This window comes from Lynx canadensis, chromosome A3 (assembly GCF_007474595.2).
Source record: "Lynx canadensis isolate LIC74 chromosome A3, mLynCan4.pri.v2, whole genome shotgun sequence".
Classification (NCBI taxonomy): Eukaryota; Metazoa; Chordata; class Mammalia; order Carnivora; family Felidae; genus Lynx; species Lynx canadensis.
In genome coordinates this window covers 65931078-65958435 of record NC_044305.1, presented here as the reverse complement: position 1 = coordinate 65958435, position 27358 = coordinate 65931078, and the positions used below count along the sequence as shown (strand labels likewise).

The 27358-nt window shown below is 44.0% G+C and overlaps 1 protein-coding gene across 4 annotated transcripts in view; it reads left to right on the top strand.

The window, feature by feature from the left end:
* Nucleotides 1-22917, top strand: part of MCFD2 (multiple coagulation factor deficiency 2, ER cargo receptor complex subunit) — a 39491-nt gene extending 16574 nt beyond the window's left edge. Inside the window, exons 1-5 of one of the 4 annotated variants that reach the window (XR_003967769.1) lie at nt 13755-13905; nt 18923-19083; nt 19863-20022; nt 21431-21625; nt 22340-22917. Coding sequence is in view for 3 of the 4 variants with exons in the window: in XM_030310555.2 (XP_030166415.1) it covers nt 18935-19083; nt 19863-20022; nt 21431-21562 (441 nt within the window). In the remaining variant the exon portion in view is untranslated. Of the gene's footprint in view, nt 1-13727; nt 13906-18922; nt 19084-19862; nt 20023-21430 lie in introns of those variants that run through there. The other 3 variants (XM_030310554.2, XM_030310553.2, XM_030310555.2) reach the window with 3 other exon arrangements.
* The last annotated feature ends 4441 nt before the right edge of the window (nt 22918-27358 follow it).

Genomic DNA, 27358 nt, shown 5'->3' with positions numbered 1-27358 from the left:
TCCAGACAGCATGGGACAAAAAGATGGGCTCAACCAGTGCCTTCTTTCTGAAGATCAACTAAGAAACTTGGGAAGGATTTGCTTGTAAGCAGTGGGAATAAAGTTGTAAAGATAACAAGATAATGAGCTGAGCCCTGGGCAAGCCCGAGCCAGGTTGAGTCGGCAGGGAGAGAAAGGTGTGCAGAGGCTTCTAGGCCGGTACTGCTTGCCTCCTAATGCCATAGGACATGTGCCATAGGCACATAGGGGGCGGGAAGTAGGGCTGTGGCCTTGGAGCTGCAGCCTCTGTGCCTGGCTCTGAGCCCCTGGGGCTGTCCAGCCCTCTGCTGCCTGCCCCCCAAAAGACTGCAGTTCCTTTGGCTCTGCCCCATACCCATACTTACCTTGTAAGCACCAGCGGTCACACAGATACTGTGTATGGCCCACGGCAGCTTGCACGTGTAGATAGGAGATGCTCCAGACAGCCTCTGGATTGGGCTTCCCAAGCCACTTAGAACACTGGGGGGAAAGTTTTGATTATAAACGATAAAGGGTATGTGAGCTTTTTAAGAAACATTCGGAGCAGATTTGGAGCAATTTTATATGGACCTTGCAAGAAAAAGACAAAGTGGTTTACAATAAATTCATTGAACTTGGAGGGAGAGGATTGTTTGCTTTAGGCTTGATCTTGACAAGCCTGGTAATATACCCCTAGGATAGCATCTAAAATGACTCACTTTAGGGGCGCCTGGGTGGCTCAGTTGGTTACACATCTGACTTTGGCTCAGGTCATGATCTCACAGTTCGTGGGTTCCAGCTCCGCGTCGGGTTCTGTGCTGACAACTCAGAGCCTGGAGCCTGCTTTGGATTCTGTGTCTCCCTCTCTTTCTCTGCCCCTCCCCTGCTTGTGCTCTCTCTCGTCTCTCAAAAATAAATAAACATTAAAAATAAATGAATAAATAAAAAATAAAATGAGCCACTTTATCCTCCATTTCCCCCACTCTACCTCCTTATAGTAGAGGATGAGCCATCACTCAGTATAGAGAAGTTCATACAGATTGTTCTGTGAATATATGGCAGTTCCTAAAATAAAATATTGTTCCAGAAGGATCAGTTTCTATTGTTAAAACTCTACCCTTTTTGAAAAAGAATACACTGTCAAAAGAAGTCTCTTTTCATTTTAGCTTTCTCCATGTCAGGCATGGTCCTTGAGTGTATGGCAAACCCTGGGAACACTTCTAATCACTCAAAAAATAATGAACCACTTGATGACTAAGCAGAGGATTTGAGCTAATTCTTGGAGCAAACACTTGCTGGAAAAACTCCAGAAAGGGTAACCACCTCTGCTCATACAATGACTATGACGCTGAAAAGTAACATGCCAATTGAAGTTTTACAAATAAAATCTTATTAGGAAGGTAGAAGCAATCACCATAGAAAATGTCCTCTTTATTAAGAGACTTCAATAATGTGAGTAGACAGACTGCAGCCTATAGTTTATTGTATGTGTTTAGCTAATGGCCTGTAGGAATCCCAGTTTCATGACTCAACATCAGGAGCTCAGCCCGGCTCCCACCTACGCTGTAAGCCTTCCCCTACCAGCCAGGTTTTAGGGTTCACATTCATTCAAATATGAACTCAATTTTAACATGGTCTGTATCTTACGGTTCAGCTCTTTTCACTTTCAGTATTCAATTCCTGCAAGGCTTTTTTTTTTTTAATTTTTAATGTTCATTTATTTTTGAGAGACAGAGCATGAACAGGGAAGGGGCAGAGAGAGAGGGAGACACAGATCTGAAAGAGGCTCCAGGTTCTCAGCTGTCAGCACAGAGCCCAATGTGGGGCTTGAACCCATGAACCATGAGATTATGACCTGAGCCGAAGTCAGACACTTAACCGACTGAGACACCCAGATGCCCTCTGTAAGGCTTTGTTTTAAAAAGGTGCAATTCTCAACTTGGTACATTTTAATTTTTAAAAAAATTTTTAAAGTTTATTTGGAGAGAAAGAAGGAGAGAGATCAGGAGGGGCAGAGAGAGAATGGGAGAGAGACAATCCCAAGCAGGTTCCAAGCTGTCAGTGCAGAGCTCGATGTAGGGCGTGATCTCCCCAACCGTGATATTGTGACCTGAGCCGAAATCAAGTCAGATGCTTAACTGACTGAGCCATCCAGGCATCCCTTAACTTAATACATTTTAGAAGCCTCTCTTGCCTCTTCCCTTTTTTTCAACATTTCTGTTATTTCAATCTTCAGTATGTTCATACTGATAAGAATTCCAGGCATAGTCAGTAGGTGTCACTGTGAAAAATAAAATTTGAAAAGCTTACTGTTCTTATAAAGTTGATTAACTGATTGATTCACTCATCCATCCCTTCATTTATTGTTACTAAAACTGTGGTTAGATGTTGAGTAGAGAAGGGAAAACAATTATTAATGTTGCTTAGGGAAGAACAAAGCATAATGGTGGGGGCTTTAGGGGAAGGTGGAAGATAAGTCAGGAATGGATTTGTGAATTGCCTTTTCCTACCATTCATATTACATTTATATATGAATATATTCCATACATGTTCTCTCTCTTTGAAAACATCTTGAAATCATGGTAAAATAAATGAAGCTTTCAGTTGATTGGAGAGCTAAGCTCACAGAAATTAGGGAAAATTCTCAGTGGTCAGCAATTAAGAGGGAACTCAATTAAGGGGCAGGGGAGAGGGAATGCTGGCTGAGCTGATGTGGAGCCCCCCCTGGGGGTTTACAGGTCTCAGGAACCTAGGCATTTTTTAATGTACCCATAGCAACAAGAGAAGGGACCTTGGATTAACAAAAGTAAAGAGATAGACTTGACACTTCTACATAAAACTAGGACTCTCAAAGGGCTGTACCTTGGTGAAAGTATGAACCAAAAATGAAATGTTCAGAGATGCACAGAGAAACAGGGAAGTTGTATCTCTTGGCCTAGCTTCTTGATTGGGGAAAAAATACTCTCCTAAGAAGTTATCATTTCAGTCTCCTCTTATTCAGGTCTAGAGTTCAATATTATACTACCTATGGAGACTGGGGGCCCGCAAGTTGAAAAATTAACTTAAAAATGGATACTAAGCAGACAGAAGCAAACATAAAATCTCTGTGAAGGAACATACCTCCATCTCGGCCATGCAGCATTCCCAGATACAAAGCCCCACCGAAGATGAGCTCATCACCTAAAATTACAAAATGCAGGAGGATATAATCACCATGAATGAGAGATAAGAAATTCTAAGGAGGAAAGTGGTACAGACCTGATCTAACGGTGTCAGCCTGGCATGAATATTCCACAATTAAAATCTCCAACTTATCAGAGGAATCTGTCAGTAGCTAAAACTGTTTCTTTTGCTTTTTTAGACAGCTTATTCCAGAGCACACGTCACAGGCTAGACTCTGTCAGGTACCTGCTGATCTGTGCACCTTCCTCACCAAAAATCAAACCAAAATCTACACACTTACTGTTCCCAGAGTGTCATCAGGTTTTTTTCCTCCCTTTTTGAAATCCTTTCTTGTTAACAGTCTAATGACTATTCTCTTTAAAATAAGTGAGTATAGGGGTGCCTGGGTATCTCAGTCAGTTAAGCATCTGACTCTTGATTTTGGCTCAGGTCATGATCTCAGGGCTGTGAGACTGAGCCCTGCAGGCTTCACACTGGGCATGGAGCCTGCTTAAGATTCTCTGTCTCCTTCTCCTTCTGTCCCTTCCCTGCTTGGCTGTCATGCATGCGGGCTCTCTTTCTCATAAACAAACAAACAAACAAACAAACAAACAAACCATTTGCTTGCAGGTAACTAAATGTCTCTGAATTACACTTTAACAGAGTCAAATGAAAAGATCTCACAGCAGGACTGGACCACAATAACTTCAATTAATAAAATTCCCAGACGATTTAAAAAAAAGTATACTTAAATAATTAAAGATATCAGTAAGTGTCTTATGTTTTGGGATCCTATTTTAATGATATTTTTAAAATTCTGTTTTCTGTGTATTCATTGCTAATATATGGAAATACCATTGATTATTTATCATATATTGACCTGTAACCTGTGGCCTTGCTAAATTCACTTAATTCTAGTGGCTTTTTTATAGATTGTTTAGGATTTTCAATGTGCATGATCACATTGTCTGCAAACAAGGACTGTTTCACTTTTTCCTTTCCAATCTGTATGCCTTGGGTATCTTTTCCCACAGTGGCTTGGCACTCTAGTGTAATGATGGATAGAGATTCAAAGGTGGACATCTTTGCTTTGTTCCTGATATTAGGGGAAGAACACTCAGTCTTCCACTATAAAAACATTAACTGAGGGGTTTGAATAGATGCCTTTTATCAGATTGAGAGACTGTTCTTCTATTCTTAATTTATTGAAAGTTTTGTGTTGTTGTTGTTGTTTATCATGAATGGGTATTGATTACCTTTCCCCCCTTCTTTTTAGATGATCATACAGTTTTTCTTATCATGTATTTATTTGTTTACTGAAGGAAAAGAACCGTGAACCTTAAACTTTATACACAGCCAAATTTTCATTTCAGTGAGAGAGAGTAATAAAAATGCACTCAGGCATACAAGGTCTCAGATGTTTGCCACATAAAAATCCACAATTTAAAATGCCTTTAAAAGAAATGTGCAAGTAAGAGAAACAAATCGAGGACAACCTTTAAGAGATATGGGATGTCAGGGCAATCTACTATTTTGATAAATCTACTGCTGTTAAAAAAAAGTCTAAGACTGAAAATGATGGGGTGCCTGGGTGTCTCAGTGGGTTAAGCGTCCGACTTCAGCTCAGGTCATGATCTCATGGTTTGTGAGTTCGAGCCCCATGTCAGACTCTGTGCTGACAGCTCAGAGCCTGGAGCCTGCTTCGGATTCTGTGTCTCCCTCTTTCTCTGCTCCTCCCCCACTCTCACTCTGTCTCTCTCTCTCTCTCTCTCTGAAAAATAAATAAACATTAGAAAAATTGTTTTTGAAAAGTCTAAGATTGAAAATGTTTATCCAGAAGAACTAATGTCAGAAATTCCAAACACAAACAACATAATGGGGGAGGAGAGGAAATAAAGAGATATTAAGAAATGCTAATGTGTTTGACTTATTAGAGGGGAAAGTATATCTATTTAGAAGTTTAAGAGATCAACAGTTGTGGGATTTTTCACCAAAGTCGTGAGTTCTTTGATAATGGCAGGGGTCATTAAATCTAGATGGACATCATTTCCACCACCCCCATGTACAGTATGCCTGAATTCAGAACATCCAATAGAAACCAAAATTCCACTGTGTTTCATTCTTATCAGAAATAAGAAGAGAAGGAGATATATGAAGTTCGTGCCTTGATTAAAGCAGCTTTTACTGGCATCAATAGTTTGAATTGCCCCTTTTGTGGTTATCTTGAGCTTTGTGTATCCTGGGACAATGCGTCTTGGTAAGATGTAGGGCAGAGTTGTTTAAAGTTGGGGAGGGAGAAGGAGGGCACTTGTTAAGATGAGCACTGGGTGTTATATGTAAGTGATGAATCACTAAATAAAAAGTAAATACGTAAATACATAATAAAGTGGGGGAGGGAGGATGATTGCTAAAGGGGAGGCTGGAAAACAGAGGTGGCTTCATGTTCTAAGGCAAGTCCTTGTCAGGCAGGTCAGTTTTAGCAAAGAGTGCATCTAAAAAGGGAGGGCCTGAAAGTAATCTCTAAAACTGCCTGAGCACCCCCTGGAATGTTTTTGCATGTACTCTCGGAGGTACTCATGCTCCTTGGGAACAGTGACGGGTCATTGTGAAGGAATGAGGAACATGAAGAACATAAGATAGGCTGGCTGGCTCGTTCAGATGGCTTTCAGCCTAAAAGACCTTTTTAAAAAGTTAAAAAAAAAAAATCCCAAACCCAGAATTTTAAATTCTTAGCTCAAACCACAGTCAGAGCCTGTGGGAGTGTCTTTAAAAAGTCTCTTTTGTCTTAGAGCTCCTGAACATAAGCAGCTAAAATCCAGGTACAGTGTCTGATACTGTGGGAACCCATATTACAACAGAGAAAGAACCCATATTACAACAGTCATGTCCCTTATGAGAAAGTTAAGGCAATGACTAAGAACATATGGGACCTTGGGAATTAGGGGAATCAAGGTGGATTTGAGTACCTAGGGAATCTGAGTACCTGGAATTCGTAAAAGTCACTGGTTTCAAATGTGAACTGAATTTATAAGGTGAGGTCACTGGGGGCTTATTGCCAGTGGAAGCAGCTTCTTTCTCCCTTCCATCCTCTGATCCCTTGCTGGTATCCTCTATTAGCTGAACCAGCAGGAAGGCAACTGACAGGGGAGGCTTGGAAATGCTATTCACTGGGGCTAGCCCCCTTGTGATGCAAAACACAATAGTGGAAGAGTAAGGAATGGTTCTGAAGGCAGCTGTGCCCAGGACAGTCACCCCCTGTGCTTTCTGCATGGGCCACTAATGTCAGAAGTCCTGCCCTGGCTTCTTATTGTTGAGGAAGATGTACTTTGCATTCTTCTCTTCCCAGCCCCCAGCTCTCACCTGGTTTGCCTTGCTATCACACCCAGCCCCTTGGAGGGCTTGGGAATTTTTGTCTCCTTTCACCGAACCATGCTGGGGACTGAGAGACTCTTTAAGGATGCTCTTAGGACCTAGACATCACCCTCAGTATTGCTTCTCATTGTTCAGGGCCCATACTGGGCTCCTAGGGGCTTGCCATCTCCTGGAAAACACCTGGGGGAAGTAGGGACTCTGCCCCAGGCTCTTGTCAAACCCAACCCAAGCCATGAGCCATTGAACCAGCTTGGGATCATCTTTAAAGGGATCCTGCCCAAAAGGATATCTGTTGGAGTGCTAGGGAAAACAGATAATGAGAGAGGACCAGCAGCTTTTTGAAAGGCGTCAAGGGAACCATAGTGAGGGCTTCAGATGGGAAGCCACACAAAAGCATTCTGAGTGAATCCATATCAAATGGAGAAAGTGGGGGAAGAACCAACTTACTATACATGTCAGGTAGGAACGTCCTTATCCCCCTACCACTTTCTAGTCCTTCCCTCACTCAGCCCTGGTGTGGTCACAAATGGCAGCTAGCCCAAGAAGGAAAAGGTGAATGAGAGAGAGAGGAATTTAATGTTTTATGAGACAACTTTATCTTCTAACTTTTTCTGGCCACATGCAAGAAAATATTTAAGTTAAAATTCAAGAAACATACATTACCAATTGTATATAATCAAATAATAATGAAGACTGTACCATTATACCATTATAAATGAACAACTTCCAATTTCACCTAGACCTTCAACTCAGACCAGAAAGCCTCTGTTTTTCCTAGGCAGTCTGCTTTCCCAGTTACACCATAATGATCTCAAACTTTGACCCGCTCAGTCTCCCTGCCCCTCCTCCAACCACGGCTTTTTTCAGAAAATAGCCATGCCTCCCAAATTTCAGGCTTGTCCCCATCTGGGCTTTGGATCCACTCTCTCCTGCCTCCTCAGTAAACTTACCCTTTCAATTTTTTCCACTCTGCTGGCTCTACAGTCTCATCTTTGCTGGCTTCTTTCCAAAACGATGTAGACATGCACATGGCACTCCATCTTAAAGACCACCCTTCCTGGATCCTGTGTCCTCTCTAGCTACTTTCCATTCCCTTCATAGCAGTGCTTGGAAGATTTGCCCGTATTTGCTGTACCTGGTGCTTACCTACCAGGTGCTCATCATGCACTGCAATCTGGCTGCTGTCCAGCATTCCACATTAACTGCTTCCTGAGCCCTCGGTGACCTCACTTTGATCAATTCAGTATCACTTAGAAATGCAATTGACTGTCATAGAATAGCTTAAACAGGAGTTCTCCCCACATAACAGAATATTTGGAGGCAGGCAGCTGCTCGTGCTGGTTCAGCAGCTCCAAAGCATGGGAGTAGCCTTTCTGAAATTCTCCCTGACTTGCCTTCATGGTTGAGGATTACTGCTGAGGTGGTACATCCCCACTTGGAGCTGGAAGATGGGGAAAGGTTGGTACCAGTCACTTAGATCTGTTATTAGAAATGCAGATTTCCCAAGTTCCCCCGTGTCTCATTGCCCAGAACTGTGTCATGTGGTCATGTAGCTGCAAAAAAGATGGAAAAGTAAGTGTTTAATGTTTTTTAGTCTTTATTATGGGGATAGACAAGAGCAAGAGGGTGGAAAATTGAAACTGGGCTACCACCCAGTCTAACTCACTGGAGTCAACATTGTGCAGCTCTTTGGTTACCTATAACCCCCACACACCCCTCTTTCCCATATGCACATTTTGCATGGAATGTTCTCACTCCTCCATAAAGGAGGTAATCCTAAAATGTCAGCCAGCTCCTACAGACAGCATGGAGTCCAGGTACTCTGTGTACAGGCCCCTCTTCCAGGTCCAGATGGGGTTTCTTGTGGCCTTCCGACTTAAACTAAAGGTTAAGTTCTCTGAAAAAATGAAAATGACAGTACCAAGTGTTGGGAGAATGGGGAAAAACAGAACTTCACATGCTCTTGCTGTTGTATCCATGGTCACAGCCACCTGGGAAAACATTGGCAGTATATTGTAAAGCTGAATATCTGTGTTCCCTATAAGCCAGTGGTTCTATTCCCAGGTAAATACCTGATGGAGATGCAAACAGATGTGCAACAAAAGAAATGTTCTACAACGTTCAATGCAGCATTGTTTACAATAGTTTCAAACTGGAAACTACCTAGATGTGCATAGAGAGTAGAATACCATACAGAAATGAGAATGGTCTAAAACTACACACACTGTAGGTGAATCTCAAAATAATGTTGAGTCAAAGAAGCCAGAGACAAAAGAGTGTGTATTGTGTGATTCCATTTGTAGAAAATACAAAAACAGGTAAAATGTCTCTGTGCTATTAGAAGTCAGGATAGCAGTTACCTTTTGGGGAGAGGGTGGTACTTGGGAGGGAGCTCAGAGGGGACTCCCAGGATGTTGGTAATGTTCTGTTTCTCAATATGGGTGATAGTTATATGGGTGTGTTCAATTTCTGAAAATTTATGGAGCTGTATGCTTTTCTATATGTGTACTTTCCTTTGTATATACTGTTGTGAAATAATAGAAAATACATGTAGTGGTCTCTACTGCTGGTTCCTGGCACAGAGCTCCTAAAACCTTCGTAATTTCCCAAGTGATAAGAACACTAGGAACATCTTTTGTTCTAGTATTTGATCTTTGACCTGATTCCTGACCCTGGTTTCTGACACAGTTCTTAAATCCCTTGGAATTTCCTGGGTGATAGGAGTGTCTTTTGTGGTAATGAGATGACTCTTGTTAGGGTCCTGGATGGCTTCCAAGTGGAGGTTGGTCATCAGAAAGACCAAGCCATGATTAGAAGCTTGGAACTTGCAGCCTGACTCCCCATTCTCCAGGAAAGAGAGAGGGACTGGAGATTGATCTAATAATCAATCATGCTTATGTCAGGAAGCCTCCATAAAAATCCCAATAGCACAGGATTTGGAGAGCTTCTGGGTTGGTGAACACAGCCATGTGTTGGGAGGGTGGTGCATCCCCACTCTGCAGGACCCCAAGCTCCTGCACTTGGGACCCTTCCAGACCTCATCCTCTGTATTTCCAAATCTGGCTATTTTCAACTGTGTCTTTTATTACGTAATAAACTGGCAGACCTCAGTAAGCATTTCCCTGAGTTCTGGGAGCTATTCTACCAATGATCAAATCCAAGAAGGGGGTCATGGGAACCTCCAATTTTTAGCCAAGTCGGGCAGAAATTGTGGGTAACCTGGGCACCTACTACTTGTGATTGTCATCTGAAGTGGGGGGGGCAGTCTCAGGGATTGAGCCCTTAGACTACTAACTCCAGTTTGTGTCAGAATTGAATAGCATTGTAGTACACTCAGCTAGTGTTGCAGAGAATTACTTGGTGTGGGAAGAAAATCCACACATCTGATGTCAGAGGTATTGTGTTTGTAAGTAAAGGACAATAGGAGTGTGTCTTTTGTCTATAGCTGTACAACAATAAAATATATGCAAATACTTTCAGTGCACAGTGTGACGATACAATGAAAGCTTCCTTTTAGAAAAAAAAAAAAGCATGCAAAGCATAATATACCCCTATAGTAAACCACATCCAATCCTGCTGGACATATATAGTAAGGGATCTCCTCTGTGGCAGTATGTTAAGTTTTTGACTGGGGAATCTACCAGCCCCTCACTTGTTCTGTGCCCTGGTTGTGTAGAATGCCAGTGTTTGTATCCCACTTCCTGTTGGAGGGGATTCAGGAATCCAGGGATTGACCTAAGTGTTAAACAGTAACAGACTGATGTTGACCAGGCTTCAGATTTTAAGGACATAAGTGATTCCCTCAATCATTTGTTAGGCTTCTGGTCAATTCCATGCATGAGTAATAACAATCAAATAACTTATCTACGGGGTCTTTAAATGGTTTTCTAATTAAAGATTTTAAAAATGTTTTCCCATGGGGTGCCTGGGTGGCTTAGTCAGTTAAGGGTTCAACTCTTGATTTCAGCTCAGTTCGTGATCTCATGGGTCATGAGATCCAGCCCCCCATGGAGCCCTGCGTCAGGCTCTGGGCTGACAGAAAGCCTGCTTGGGATCTTCTCTCTCCCTCTATCTGACCCTCCCTTGATTGTGTGCTCTCTCTCTCAAAATAAATAAGTAAAAAATTTTTTTCCAAATAGGTAACATTTTTCTTGGTTAAAAAAAAAAATACAAAAAGAAATAAATTAAGGTCTTATTGGGGCACCTAGGTGGCTCAGTAGGTTAAGCACCCAACTTTGGCTCAGGTCATGATCTTGTGGTTTGTAAGCTTGAGCCCCAAACAGGCTCTGTGCTGACAGCTTGGAGCCTGGAGCCTGCTTTGGATTCTGTGTCTCCCTCTCTTTCTGCCCCTACCCCACTTGCACTCTATCTCTTTCTCTCAAAAATAATAATAGTAATAATAAGGTCATATTCTCACCTCTGTTCTCTTTTGTTAGTTTCTTGTGTATACCTCGAGTGCTTAATTTTGCAAAACAAGCAAATCAAGTATCAGAATATTTAAGTCTTCTAGGGGCTGCTTTTTGTGTGCTCAATTACAGTTGAGGCAATTCAAAACAACAGTTGCAGGCAGAGATGCCACCTGTAGTCCATTTTTGCTACCTTGGGCCTCAATCTTCTCTCCTGATAAAGCTGCCTCTTCCCTGCTTCCACTTGTGCTGGGTATACAAAGAAAATTATTTATTTCAAGCTAGTGAGACTCCAAGTTGTGGGACTAGGTCAGTTTAGGTTGTAAACTGCAGGTAAGGAATTCCGCCCTTACCAAGGCCTCATTTTTAATCTCTGCTTTCAAATCAGGTATCTCTAATCTAGATTTGTCACTCACTTGCTGAAAGCTACTAAAAAAAAAAAAAAAAAAAAAAGGCAACACCACTAACGTTTTATGTTGATCCTGAGATTTCTCCTACAGTACAACTTCGGTTGGTCCAGCAAGTGACAGCAGTTTGACAGTTTCACTACTGCTTAACAAGTTGTTCACCAACTTTCCAATTTGGAATGGAGTCTTCACCACTGGCTATACCTTAAGCTTCATATAGCTAATTCCACATTAGTGTCTGTTTTTAGTGTACTACTTCTGGTACCAAATTATTTGCCTGTTAAGAATTGGTTCAACTACAAGTTACAGCGCATTCACCTATAAATGGCTTAAATAAACGTGTGCTCTCATTCATGGACTAGAATGGGGGCAATAATGGGTGCAGGGAGGTCAGTTAGGAAGCTCTCACAGAAGTACAGGTAGCAGATGATGGTTTCATGGATACCAATTATACCTCAGTAGAGCTAGGGGAAAAACAAGAATATCTCCTAGAATTTTGGCTTGAAGAACTAAATGGATGGCAATGATATTCACTAAAATGAGCAAAACAGGGAGGTACATGCTTGGGGATGAAAATATTTGGGGAGGCCAAGTTAAATTTGAGATGCCAGTTAGACATTCGTCAAGTATGCACTTTTTTAGGGAATTAGGAATTACAGGGAGAGGTCATTGTTAGAGAAAATTTGGAGCCACCTGCTTATAAGTGGTACCTAAAATCATAGGACTAGATGAAATCACATAAGGAGTTGGGTAGATAAAGAGGAGACTCAGGATAGTACCCAGGGTACTTTGATATTTATAGGTTGAGCAGGAGATGAGAAGCCAGGGAAAAGAACTCAAGAAAGAATAGCCAATGAGATAGGAGGGCTAAGAGTGCATGATGTCAGAAAATGAGAAGAAAGTGTTTCAACGTGGGAGTGGTTGACTATGTTAAATAGTACTGAGAGGGCAAGCAAAAACAGAACAGAGAAGGGACCACTGGATTTGCATGGAGATTGCAGTTTCAGCAGTATGGTGGGATAGAAACCAGAGGGCAAGCTTATATGATGATGGGAATGGTCTATTAGAGAGGGAGCAATTGGTAATTCTAGAGAAAGACATAGAGGTTAAGATCCACAGAAAAAGTGGGAGCGTTGGTTAAATAGAATGAGAACACAAGACTATGTCTTATTTGTATATCTAGTAGCTCCTAGCGCAGTGTCTTGTACATAGGAAGTACTCAAGAAATGTTACTGAATCAATGAATAAATGGGCAAATGTAAGAATGGGTGGATGACAGATGCAGTGCTGAAGAATGAACTAGATCAAAGTAACCCAAACTTCAGACTAAGGAAAGAAGGGGGTCTTGAACTAATAGGGTTTCTTCAAGGACTTTGGGATCCTGGGATTTTTCTCTGGGAGAGGATTAACAGATTTTAATCTCAGATGAAGGTGGGAGAAGAAATGGGGTACTGTCAATGGCAGTTACCTTGGCCACCTTTCAAGGCACTGATCTGCTAAAGCAGAGTACAGGGAGGCTTCTGGGATCATCTCACTTAACCCCTTTCTTTCTTGCCCAGTGTCTCCCTTTCTGAATCCAGGCTCATATGAAAAATGATTATTTATCTTTATGAACACAAATGGGAGAAGGGATTTAAAAAAATGACGGTCCCACACTCATTTACCCATCTGGTCAATAAATATTCATGGAATGATAGTATTGTATAGGGGGAAAGGTGTAAGAGCAGGATTATGTGGGGCTTATGGTTTCTTTTGTTTGTGGGTCTGTTTGGGTGGGGGGTGGGGGGAAGGGGTTGAAGTGCTTTTGTCTTCTATTGAGATAGAAGGTGATTTCACTAACTGCACAGGTAAGGTGGTTTTTGAACTGGGCTGCCCATGAAATCTTGGTGGGACTCGTATACAATTGAATAGGTCTTGCAGCTTAAGCGGTTTGTGGACTGCAGCAAGTGGAGGCTGGAAGTAGGACAGTCTTGGAATCGCAGGATCTCTAGCTGGCTCCAGCGTCTTCTAGGCATTTCATGAGAAGTGGAACTAGGATTCCCAGGATCTTTCTTCCAAACCTACAGGTGGAGGAACCGAGAAACCTGTAAAGGTGGAGGCCGAATGGAAGGCAGCTGTAGCATCCTCCCCATCCCCATTAGCCATCCTATGTCCCACGCTGGACTACATTCCTAGCAAGCTGCCGGGCCGAGAAGGCTCAAGTGGCCCAACCTAGGCTAGAGCCGACTGTCGCCCTCGGGAAGGCTGGCTGGCTGGCTGAGGAACTGCGCCTGCCAGGCCCTAGTTGGTCCCGGGCCCTTTACACGTGGAATCACCCTAGCGGTCCACACTGCCTCGCGCCGGGCAGGGGTGGGACTCTGTGGCGCCAATGGGCGGCCAGAGGGGAGCGCGCATGCGCACAGCGCGGCGGGGCGGGGAGGGCGAGGAAAAGGGTTGCAAGGACGGGGGCTGGCGAGGCTCATGCTAGGAGGCTTCGCGTCTGAGGAAAACTGCTTGGAAACTGGGTGCAGCGAGGGTGAGTGAACCCAGGAGGAGCCGAGGCCCGGGCTTCGTCCTCTAAGGTCTGTGACTCGACCCTGGAGAAGGAGGTCGTTGGGGCGGCACTCAGGCGTCCTCAGTGGGGCGGGATCCCGGCGCTTCTCAGGGGCTCGGGGCTTCCGGCTCAGGTTGCGGGGCGGGAGCGGCCTGAGTAGGGGTCTCGGCCTCTGCGCTGCCTCGGGAAGCTTAGCCGGCGGCCGGGAGCACAGCCACTCTCCTGGAACAGAGGCGGCCGGGGGCTTTGAAGCCAGATGGGCCCGGCTGGGGGCGTTACTCTCGTCTACCGCCGGTACCTTGTGTCCCAGAGGGGGTCACAACAAACAGGTCCTGTCTGGCCAAGCGAGTGGGAAGATGGGGGAAGCCCACTTCCTCTTGAATCCCCTGTCTGGGCATGGCACCGCCATGCACCCGGTGCCCAAGCCAGAAACCTGGGCGTCACTCTAACCGCCCCCCCATCCCCTCCCCGGCTCGGCACTCCTTCACCCACCCAATCGAATCCATCACAGGTCTCTTAGATACTTCTCACTTCGCTCCTGATCCATGGCCTCTCTGCTGCAGCTAGTTCAGGCCACCGTCATTTCACCCCTGCACTACATCAATAACATCTTGACTGGTCTTTTGATCCTTTGTAGTTTGTTTTGTACTGGAAAGCCAGAGTGATAATCTTAAAACACAGACCTGTTAATGTCAGCAGATCCCTTCCCCCATTCCCCTTCTGTCCTTAGTGGATTTTCATTGTTCTTTTGAGCTCTTGAACATAGCTTATACAGGCCCTTCATGACCTGTTCTGTTTTTACCTTACTCTAGTTCTCTTCCCCACTCTGTTCCAATGGATTAGGCCCCCTGGCCAAACACCCTCCTTATCAAATGGGCCTGCTTATCCCAGAGTAGCAGATTTCAGTTCCCTGCCAGCCTGCAGAATTATTTAGACAAGCTAACCATATGCTTCCATCCAGTTCTACCTCTCTACTGTGTCTTCGACCCTCTTGAATCTTTTGTAGTTCCTGGGTTGGACCAAGTCTCTTACAGGCTTAGGTGTTGGTTACATTCTTTTCTCTCTGCCTGAAGTACTGTACTTTAGTTGAAAAAATCCTTTTCTCCCTCATGGGTTACTCCAGGTGTGGGTTAGGGTTTCAGCGGTACTCCATAGGGGTCTATTTATTAGTCTCTCTTTTCCACCAGGCTGGAATCAGTGTGACAGGCACCTGTCTGGGTCATAGTCCTCAGTACCTTGTGTGGCACCAGGCTGTTAGTAAGGAGTGTGTTGGTTAAATGCATAATGAAGCCTGGCCGCTTCTCGGGCTCCCCAAATAAACATATGGATCAAGTTATTAAATGTTTTGCTTTTCAGAACCAATTCTCAATCTCCAACCCATGTAGCAGTTTCTTTGGCCTAGGAACCTGGCTATATTCTTGCCTTCAGTCCAGGACCGTAGCAGTGGTAAATGGGAAGTACCCTTCAGAGTTTTTCTCTGGCATTGACTTTGGGTACAGGATGTCTGGATATTAGTGAGTGTGGCTGCTTTTGAGTTTGAATTTTTTTTTTTTAATTAAAAAACTTTTTTTAAAATATTTACTTATTTCAGAGAGAGAGAGAGAGAGAGCGCAAGAGCGAGCATACGCCTGCATGAGTGGGGCAGGGGCAGAGAGAGGGAGACACAGAATCCAAAGCAGACTCCAGGCTCTGAGCTGTCGGCACAGAGCCCGATGTGGGGCTCAAACCCGTGAACTGCGAGATCATGACCTCAGCCGAAGTCAGACAGTCAACCGACTGAGCCACCCAGGCGCCCCTGAGTTTGAATTCTTAACTGAGGGCCCCTGGCAGGAGAGAAAACCTGCTAACAGCTGCTGCAATCTTTATAGGAGGAAGGCTGGCTCCAAACTCTTAACATGCTGATAGGGCTAATGACACAATGGGAGGAGAGGGTGGACCAAGCTGGCCAGGCAGGCCCTGGTGGGAGAGCTCCAAAGGGGTTATTTTTCCAGCTTAGGCCAGATCTTCTGTGATAGGGAACAGCATATCTAGGTGCCAAAACCCACTGCCCTGAATCAGACCTGAGGATATGCTGTTCTCCAGTCAGCTTAGCACTTTGTGATTGGTAGAGTAAGGGAGAGACTGAGATGACAGTGTCCTGGCCCTCACAGAGGGAGGGAAAAGAACAATATGTGACTATATGTTGTGAGAGGCTGCAGACTGAAGTCAGAGGAGAGAAAGATTGGTGTGGCTGGAAGAAGCCTGAAATGACATTTGAACTGGGCCTGGAAGGAAGACGGCAGACAGGTTAATGGAACATTGGGAGCAAAGGTTCTGGGCCTGGAAGAGGCTGCTGGAGCGGTGAAGGGAGCCCTATTACACTGAGACTGGCTACTGAGCCTGGTCTGGTACTTCCCTCCCAGGACTGAGGCTTCTTGTCAAGGATGTCTGAAAGCAGGGGTTGGGTTCTGAAATCTCTTTCAGAAATCTCTCCTTTGGATTTTTTTCCAGTCTGGCCTCTATAATTTCTCAAAGAAGGCAGTGAGCTTGGGATCTGCTGGGGTTTATCTAACAGCCTGTTTGCTCATGGCCTTGAACTAAATCATTGGAATATGGGTGATGCAACATGTTTTTCAGGCAAAGGGGAGTTGCTTATGTTTCTTTTTGAATGTGACAGTTTAATTTGTTAGGTGGCAGATTCCCTGTTTCACTGTAGCACTTGAGGGAAAGTTTTTCCTCTGTGTTTGGTAGATTGATTGGACTTGTGTTATGTTCTGTTAGAAACCTGCTGCAACAAACCAAAGTGGGACATGTCCACATCAACTGGTTCTTGACCTTTATTCTGCTTCCCTTGAGAGAATGTGGACCCATAGTTACTGTATTACCTATCCCTTGGTTTCTTTTTGGTGTTTTTTAAATAGAACCTATTTCTCCTCCACACACATACACAATTTGATACTAAGCTTCCAACCACATAGTTATAAGAAATTATGCTATGGGTTCATTGATCACTCGACTGTCTGATAGATACCTCCAAAAAAAAGTTTTATGCTCAGTTACACTGACATCAAAACTCGGCAGTGTATCTGTGAAGATGGGAATCCCTCCCCCCACCGCCCACTAAGGACTGTGGCACACAGGCTGAAACCGTCAGCCCCTGTGCCAGGCGCTGTGCCTGCTGCTGGGAATGTGGTTCCCTCCCTGCCCTCATAGAGCTCAGTCCAGCAGGGAGCACTTACAAGTAATCAGGCAGTTTTCAAGGTCGCATTCGCATCTGTTGTCAGACCGGACCCTTCTGAAGGGAGGCACTCAGGAGCGAATGGGAAGAACACCTAAGCCAAACTCAGATTTGAAGAAGGCTTGCTGGAGAAAGCGATGTCTACTGTGCATGAGTCTAAGAGGCTTGGGAGGAACTGGCTTCCCTCTCTGATCTCTCCTGTCTCAGAACTCTAAGATACGTGGTTAGACCAAGCTGTTCTGCTCTGGCCTGGGCAGTCACTGCTGGGAGTAACTTGAGACCTTGTTTTCGGGTACCAGATACAGTGGCAGTGGCCTTGTCAGGGTCTGGACACTTTTATTTGGTAAAACTGGAAATGTAGTTTCTGGTCCTGAATTATTTTCTATGGATGAGAATTAAGTGGAAGCCCCCCCCCCCCCGCTTTAAATTCCATTCATACATATTTGAGCAAAATTATGGGGTAAGTCACATTAAATACACATTTATAAAGAAAAACATGTTTATAGTAGGAACATTAGACCTTAGGAATCCTTAGAATCCTTAGTAGGAACTGAGAAAAGTAAAAAGAAGAAAAATCCAAATCACACCTCCTATTTCAGAAAATAATCTTTTAACCATTTTTAACCATTGTTCTATGTATGAAATATACACTTTTTTTTTTACAAAATTATTTTTCACAGACTTTTGCAGTCTGCTCTTTTTCATTAAATATTAAAAATCATTTCTTACTGTTAAGTATGATGTTGCATTACGATGTCCCTATACAGTTGTAAGATTAGATGCTGCGTTTTGGCCCCCTGGAAGTTACACCCCAGCGACTGTTGTTCCCTTGAGGAAGGAACTGTTGAAGGGGTTACCACTGATAGGCAAAATGGGTTTGGGAAATTTTCCTGAACGTCATGGGGATGGTATTCTCCCGGAGTCCCGCCTTTTGGGATGGGTGAGAGGGCTGCCACACAGCTCCTTGCCAGCCCCAGGTACAGAGGCTTTGGAGTGAGCTGTGTGTGTGATGGATGCAAGGAATGACCAGTACCCTAAAGCTTTCTCTTTACTGCTGTTGGTTTGGTCTTGTGGCTACCTTTGGCCCATTAGAAATCACTGGCCTTTGTTATCAGCAGAATTTGTGCTGCCTTTTGGGAGATGGATATGTAGTCCTTGTATTGGTATGGAGGACCAACATGGTCCTAGCCTAGCATGCAAAGCCATATCCCATAGAGCCTGGTCAACCTCTGTGCCCCATTGTCCACCATTCTGCCTGCTTCATATCCTCTAGGCTCCCCCTGACTACACCACTTGGAGTTTCTTTCCCACTTGTCTGACCTTCTGCTCTGCTCACAGCATTGCCTTAGTCCTTCAGTCCCTACACGTCCACAGCAAACTGTGGCCCCAGCCTTCACTGATCTTCCCTCACCCAGAGGAAATTTGTTCCTCTGAACTCTCAGTTTTTTATTTTTCTTTAGGACACCTCGCTTTCTGCCTTTTTAGTGCTCTCCATAGGAAGTATTTCACCAGACGGTAAGCTTCTTGTAGGCAGGAGTAATCTTCAGATCCCTTTAACCTCTCATTGAGTTGTTTGGCATTCTGAAGGAGCTTCAGGAAATGTCATGAAGCCCTCCCACCCACTCTTTGAGTGATGGGGACTTGGAGTGCCCAAGGTCATCCCACACTGTAATGGCAGAGCTGGCCTTAGGTCCAGTTGGACATGTTCTCTTCCCCAACCTCGTTCCTTTCACTGAGTTCCTTCTCCAGGAGCACCACACTGTCATGTTTTGAAAGAACCTTAGCTCTGGTGTTTTCACCTGCAACTTCTATGTTCCCCACCTCCCAGGTGCCGGCGACCATGAGATCTCTGCGGCTGCTCAGAACCCCCTTCCTGTGTGGTCTGCTCTGGGCCTTCTGTGCTCCAGGTGCCGGGGCTGAGGAGCCTGGGGCCAGCTTCTCCCATCCTGGCAGCGTGGGCCTGGATAAGAATACAGTGCACGACCAAGAGTACGTATCCAGCCAGGGCTGGGGTCCCAGAGCCTCCCCCCTGCAGCTGCAGTCGGTAGCCACCCTTCTACTGTTTGTACAACTCCTTGACGTTTTTCAAGAGTGATTATTTATTCCTTATAGCCACCTGTAAATCAGGCAGTCTTTTTCCATCATCATTTCATAGATGGAGGATCTTGATGCCCAGATGAGATAAATGACTTGCCTGAATTCATCCTGTCTCTCTTTCACCACAGACAGACATACAGACAACCCCTCTGCATTCATGCTCATGCGTGCATGCACACACGCGCGCGCACACACACACACACACACACATATTCTCACACACGTGTATACAGTAGTGGTGACAGAATCCAGGATAAAACTAAGGTTTCTGGACTGACTAGAGCTTTTCCTTTTTTTACTGTCACATTCTAACACTGAATTATTTGTTGCAATTTTTGTCCTGGGCCAGTTAGGCTCACACATAATTTGTTTTCCTTGAATTGGTTCAAACAAATGTGTTTAATTGCTAGTCTCCCATGATGTTATAACAGCATTCTAATAATAAAGAGGAAAACACCCATAATCTTGCCAGGTTAGCAGGTGAACTGTTTGACTTTTCCCTGCCCCTTTCATGGCCTTGCCTGTATCTATCATCCTTGAGTGTGCTTTGCCACGCTTTCTGTTTTTCTGGAATGAGTGAACCTTAAGATCTTGAACTTTTCAGTTCTTAACGTTTTGGTGTGATCCCGGGGTTGCTGCCAAGTGGTCTGAGTCTGACTATCGGTTTTTAGGCATATCATGGAGCATCTAGAAGGTGTCATCAACAAACCAGAGGCGGAGATGTCCCCACAAGAACTGCAGCTCCATTATTTCAAAATGCATGATTATGATGGCAATAATTTGCTTGATGGCCTGGAGCTGTCCACAGCCATCACTCACGTCCATAAGGAGGTAGGTCTGCGGTAGCTCAGTGGGCAGCATCTCAGAAAGTGCTCTCCGCCCCCCCTCCCCCCTAAAAGGTTCAGTCTTCAATCTTGATGACCTGTGCTGTCCTTGTACAACTGTATTGCTGTGTCTTCTTTGTCTGCTCATCACTCCGTTCTGCCTCTTTTCCTATTCGGAGGCGCTTCTCACACAGGGTGACCTACTGAGGCAGAATCTCCAGGGACTCCTACTGCACACCAGAGCTTGAGAACCAGCACCTGGAGGACAGACCACATCAAAATGCGGAGCGGGGGAGAAGCTGTTTTATTTAAGGGTGGCAAACCAAGCGATCAAGGGACTCAGTAATAATTGAGGACTTGTGTGATACTACTCAGTGCTCCGTATGAAGCGGTTTGCAGAGCATTTACAGAGTCTTTGCAGCAGCCTGGGAGTGGGCTGGGCAGGCACGGTTATTACCCCCATGTTAGAGGTGAGGGAACTGAAATCCAGATGTGTCCAGGTCTAGCGTCTGTCCTGCCCTGCCACACTTCAGTCTATAATGCGGAGAGGAGGACAGGCAGAGCTGGTGGTGCGAGCGTGCTGCTGGTGGCTAGCAGGAGAGCAGATTCGGGTTTGCTTTGAAGGTGGTGGGGAGCGCTAACAATGGCTTTGTGCAGAAGAGTGGCAGTGTCGCGGGAAGGTCCTTTGCCGTGGGAGGCAGACTGATGGACGCGGGGAGAGCTTGGCATCAGGGAGAGGACCTGGGATTCAGCAGTCCCAGAAGGTGAGGCTGGTGGTAGCGACAGGAGAGCAAAGGGTACATGTGGGAGAGGTGGCAAAGGAAGAATTGGCAGAATGTGAACAGCGTTAGCATAGCACTCAGCACAGTGAGCCCTGCTGCAGCTCCCTCCGGAGCAGGGGAAACACCTTTGTCTCAAAGACTGTAACATGTTCTCCTGGTTGGCAGTGCCTTCCTCTTGTTCTGACCCCAGGACGCTGTCCAGTGCAGACCGTTTGCACTTTACAAGGGCACATTGCACCCAGAGCTGACCCTCGGGAGAGCACGAGCTCTCAGCTTTTCTCTAGAATGGGTTTATGGGAATTATGAACCTCATAATTCTGTGTAAGCCAGACCTAGCTTTCTCCAGTGAACATGTGTTACTTCTGTAATTAGAAAAGAGGGGAAAGTAATTTTTAAAACAAATAAGCAAGGACCTGCTTTGATTGCATCTTTCTTTTTCACTGGCAAATATAATTTCTAAATTGGATTTTTATGAATTGACTCTATGTCTGTTATATGGTTTGTAGATTCCTAGAAGTAGCCACATACTACATGGAAGGAGTTTTTGGACACACGAACATGGACATTTTAGACCTTAGCTAAGCACTTCCAGTAAAACGTGCGACTCATCGTTGTCTAATTTGTATTTTGTAGGAAGCGAATGAACAGGCACCACCAATGAGTGAAGCCGAACTGATTAATCTAATAGATGGTGTTTTGAGAGACGATGACAAAAACAATGATGGATACATTGACTATGCGGAATTTGCAAAATCACTGCAGTAGACGTTGTTTGGCCATCTAGTTGTATGCGAATGTGACCCGTCATAATGTGATTAAACACTTTCGGTAATGCGAAATAACTCCTTTCCAACTGCAACAGTATTTTGGTAAAAACCTATAGCGATTTGTTACCCTGGGGTGAGAAAGAGAAATCAAGAGAAATAGAAGAGAAGCAGGACATAGTTGTAGTCCCCAAGTACTGTTAAATCTCTTACTGGACAAGGGCTTGATTAAAGAATCCTTTCAAGAATATTGGACAGCTGGAGTGTGGTACTCAGGAACTTGACTGTAGGATGCTGCTGGTCTCTTGGTTTGCATTCATGCTACCGGAAAAGTAAGAGAAGCTTTGCCAAGTAGACACACTTTTCAGTAACAGTGAGGGAATGGCGTAAATGCCAAATGTTTTCCTGGTGGATTCTGTCTCTTTAGGTAAAGGTGGTCAGTATTCCACAAAGTTCCCCTGGCCTCAATGATGGCTTGCCCCCACCCTGGGCAAGTGAGTATTAGACTGTCACAAGGCATAAGAAGGATGCCAGATACTGAATTCAGCTAGCCATAGAGTCTAAGATTCTGTGTCTTCTGACACTTTGGGAATGATACACAACTGACCTAAGTGATTAGCATTTTTTTGTTTTTCAGTATTTTGTAAAACTACTGCCACATCCTTTCTTTTATGTCTTCTTCGTCTTAGGAGAGACTTTGAATTTAAAATGTTCTTTATTCTAATCATTAGCAAATGTTTTAGCTTTCTTAATATTTGTATTTAACTCTTATTTCTAGGGTTTGTTTTTGCTGCTTAGAAACTATTAGGAACGCAAGGACTTTATCCCTCCTGCTTGGCACAGTGGGGTAAAGCTACTAGCTGGTCTTGCCTAAGTGAGGAGAGAGAAGATCACCCAGCACCCATATTGCTGCAAGCTATATTTAGAAGGCATGGTGTTTAAATGACCTCTTCTAGATTAAATATGTGAATTCTTTCAGATCAGGAAAGATTAAAAAAAGAAGCCTAAAAACTCTTAATTAAGACTGCGGATCTCAGTAACAGTTGAAAATGAGAAGTAGCAGCAGATTGTGATTTGGTCTATTGGATGTGGTGGACTTGCTGTGGTAAAAAACCTGAAATGATGGCTGAAAGGGGAAAAAACTGCCTAGGATTTGCTGTAAGATGCATAGAGACCTATTTTCTTTATTGAAGTATTCTTATAAGAAAACGTATGTATTTGTAAAAAATGGTTTCCTGTGTCAAGTATTTGTGCAATCAGAGCTGAATTGTAAACTATTCTTGTAATATCTAGTTATTTTGAAAGATTTATATATTGAATCCTGGGTATATGACCAATAAAGCTGATGAAACAAAATGAAGAGCAGTTGATTTTTGTCCAATAGGGCTCTTCTCCTCCCACGTGAAGGTTTTGTTTATTTAGTACAGATGTTTCCATGTGCCTGCTCCCTCACAGGTCCTATGACCCTCCCTGGCTGTGCCCTGTTCTTTTGGCAGGGGTAGACTCCCAGTAATCAGTCACTTTCTGCTTTGATTCATTTCTTCTTCTGAGTGAAATCACTTTTTGGACCTTTCTTCTCTGGCCACGTTCAGATTATGACAGCATAGTCTAGCTTAGGAAAGTAACTGTTTTCTCCTGGAGTCTGGTGACTGTCTTTTCTTTGGCAGAAAATTTAATTAGGTAGCATTTTTGAAAGCCTCCCAGGCCCAAGCAAAAAGCACAGTCTCCCCTGGCATTTTGGGAATGACACCTTGTTCTGCCATTTGAAAAGGAAGGAAGGAAGTTAACCATTGCCTTCTCTCTCCCCTGCCCCCCGAAGATCTTTGGATGTTGCATTGGCTCTTCTTCATCCAGAGTTGCCCCTCTGGATGGATCTAATGGGTGGGCTCCCAGAACAACCTCATCCTGTTGGCTGCTGGGAAGGGACTGAGGCAGCTGGAGGGGGAAGGAAGCAGATCCTTACAAGGTAGAGTCACCCCATTAAATAGACGAGACAGACACCTCCTTCCTCCTTCCTCCTTCACAGCTGACTTCCCTTTGTAACTATTTCGTGCTAGCCTTTGTGGTCCTGTTTAGCAAATGTCCCTGGTGGGAGAGGGACCTGTGATACTAGGGACACAGTGACATTCTTGCATACCTCCTCTCTTCTAGCCTTCTCATAACCCACTTGAAGGATTTTTCAGAATGTATCAGGAACATCTCTGCACCTCAGTTTCCTTATCTCTAAAATAGGGATAAATCTATCCAAGAGAGGCAGCCTTATATGAGCATAAGCTTTGGACTCAGGCAGTCGAGTCAGAATCGTAGGCCTGCTCTCTTCAGCTGTGAACTTGAAATTTAGTTTCTCATCTAAAAAATTACTACAATAAAACTTACCTACAGAAAGGAGAAGAGGATTAACAAAATGAGGGCAAATGTAGAAAGCATCTAGTAAGTGCCTGACACTACACAAAGTAGATACTTAATACTCAGTCACCTGTTCCTCAGTCTGGCTAGAGAGCCTGGGCCCCTATTGCATTGCAGGGGTTGGAGGGGCTAAAAAGGGATTGATGACTCCTCCGGAGCAGGGGTCAAAAGATGTTCTCTATTCCACTGAACGGATAGATCAAGGATGTCAATCCATCTGTTGAGGAACTACAAGTTAGGGTGTTCTGTTATGTGGTGTTGACAATTACATTGTGGTATCTGTGTACACAAATCTTTTTTATACTCTTACTTCTTGAGGAAAGTGGATTACTGAGGTTTGAACCTGCAAAGAAGTAAGGCTTACTTACTAAGCCTTAGTAAGTATTGCTAAATTTCTATCCAGAAGAGTTGTACTAATTCATACTTCATCTCAATTGCATATGAAGAGCCTATTAGCTTTAGCTAGACGCATAGCATAACCCAACAAGCCCCTAAGTACAAAGTGATGAGACATCAGTGCTTTTAATTTTTGGTCAATCCTGAGTTTGTTCATTTGTTGATTCATTCATTGAGTGTTTATTGTGTGTTTGCCATGTAACCTCTCTGATCTAGATTTTGGACTTCAGTACCTTCTAGAGAGGAGAAAAAAAAGCCTTTGTGTCATATTCCAGACTTCCCCTGAAGGTGTTATCATCAGAGGACACAGAAGTATTCTTACGTAGCATCCCCAATAAAAACAAGAGCTAAGTCACATCTCTACCTCAAGGGGAAATCCATTTTATCAAGGACCCAACCAATCTAACATTTCAACTAGGGAATTAGTAGCAGAAACTATGAACATTATGTCTGAACTTTTGGATGTTAAAAACAAGAAACAAAAAAACCAAAAAACCCAGGACCTCTGCCTTTTGAGAAGATGGAGTAGATACACTTCTATTCTCTAACAAAGTACAACAAAACCCTGGAAAATTATTTGTAAAACAAACATAAGAAGAGTCTGAAATGTGGAGGGAAGAAAGCAGACTGGTTAGGGACACTGGGATGTAAGCAGCAACATGGTGGTGAGTTCTGTCTTACGTGTGTTTTGTGGTTTTTTGTTTGTTTGTTTGTTTGTTTGTTTTCACCAGATCTATCCAGACTTGGAGCTAAGGAAGCCAGCAACCCAGAAATGCCAAAAGGAGCGCACATAAAAAAGCCCCAACAAAAACCTGCTCTCTCTAGCCAGAGAATGAAGAAAAGGGCAATCTAACAAGGCAGGAAACTTTTAGACAATAGTTTCTCTATTCCAGCCAAACACCACAGGGAAAACTGTGGCCCTGCCAGCAGAGACTGAGTGGGGAGCCTAGGCCTCCATCCTTGCCATGCTGTAATGAGGTGCTATCCTCCTTCCTGTATTTGAGGTGATGCCAGACGATGCCAAGTAAGGAGCTGGGACTTCCATTCCTCCCAATCCCTGGACAGTAACAAGGCCCCGTTCTTGCCCACAGGGTCAGTGGAGAACCCCAGGAAACCTGGAGTTCCATCCCCAGGAACTCCCAACTGGCTGGAGTGAGACTCCCCGCCCCCTTTCTGTGGGGTGTGTCGGAGGAGGCCTGGTGAAGGGTCAGGCCTTTCACCACCCAGGGATAACAATGTCACCTTCACCACAGTGTCTGGAGAGACCGTGTGGGGAATCCAAACTCCCAACCACGTCCAGCAGTAAGGAGGAGCTGCTGGCCTTGGGTATTGATGGAGGCTGAGTAGGGAGTAGACTTCTCCTTCACTTGTTAGGAAGGAGGCAGCACCTGTCCTTCCCCTGCCACAGGGGTATCATGGAAAATCAGTTAAAACAGGTTTAAATAAAGTCCAGTCTCATTATATAATACAAAAATGTCCAGGTGTCAGTCAAAAATCACTCATTATACCAAGAACTGAGATCTCAAACTGAAGGAGAAAAGATGTCAGCACCCATAACAGGTTTATTTATTTATTTATTTATTTATTTATTTATTTATTTATTTAGAGAGTGAGTGGGGAGGGGCAGAGAGAGAGAGAGAGAGAGAGAGAGAGAGAACCCCAAGCAAGCTCCACACTGTCAGTGCAGTGCCCAACGCAGGGCCAAACTCACAAACTGTGAGATCATGACCTGAGCCGAGATCAAGAGTCAGCCACTTAACCGACTGAGCCACCCAGGTGCCCTTCATAACAGGTTTTAGAATGATCTGACAAGGGTGTTAAAGCAGCCATGATACAAATACTTCAACAAACAATTAGGAACACGAAACCAATGGAAAAATAAAAACAAGTATCAGCAAGGAAATAGAAGATATAAAGAGTAGCCAAATGGAATTTGAGAACTAAAAAAAATATAACCATAATAAAAACCTCAACAGCAGAATGAAGGGCACAGAGGAAAGAATCAGTAAACTGGAAGATAGAATAGTCGATGTTACCTAACCTGACCAACCCACTAAAAAAAAGACTCAAAAAAAAAAATGGTATGGACTTCAGGGACATGTGGGACCATAACAAAGGACCTAATGTTCTTCCTGTCATCAGAGCCCCAGAAGAGGAAAGAGGTTGGAGCTAAAGAAGTACTCAGAGAAATAACAGCTGAAAACTTTGTAAATTTGACAAAAGACATGAATCTGTAGATGCATGAGCTGAACAAACCTCCAAGAGAATAAGCCCAAAGAAACCTATCAAGACTTATCCTAGTCAAACTTATGAAAACTAGAGACAAAGAAGAAAAAAAAAATCTCAGAAGCAGCAAGAGAGAAATAATAGCTTACCTATAATGGAAAACTACTTGAATGATGGTATATTTCTCATCAGAAACCATGGAAGCCAGAAAGAAGAGGTCCAATTATTTTCTTTTCTTTTTTTTTTTAATGTTTTATTTATTTTTGAGAGGGAGAGGAACAGAGCATGAGCAGGGGAGGGGCAGAGAGAGAGGGAGACACAGAATCTGAAGCAGGTTCCAGGCTTTGAGTTGTCAGCACAGAGTCTGACACGGAGCTTGAACTCACAAACCCTGAGATCATGACCTGAGCCCAAGCTGGATGCTTAACCAACTGAGCCACCGAGGCACCCCTCCAATAATTTTCAAGTACTGAAAGGAAAGAACCCTCAATTGAGCATTCTAGATCTTAAGAAAATATCCTTTAAGAATGAAAGGGGGGGGGTGTCTAGGTGGCTCTGATGAGTCCAGATTTCGCCTCAGGTCATGATCTTATGGTTGGTGGGATTGAGCCCTGCATTGGAGCCTGCTTGGGATTCTGTTTCTCCCTCTCTGGCTCTCCCCAAATTGAGAGCACACACACTCTCTCTCTCTCTCAAAATAAATAAATTAAAAAAAAAAAAAAGAATGAAGAGAAAAGATAATTCTTGGACAAAGGAAAACAAAGAGGAT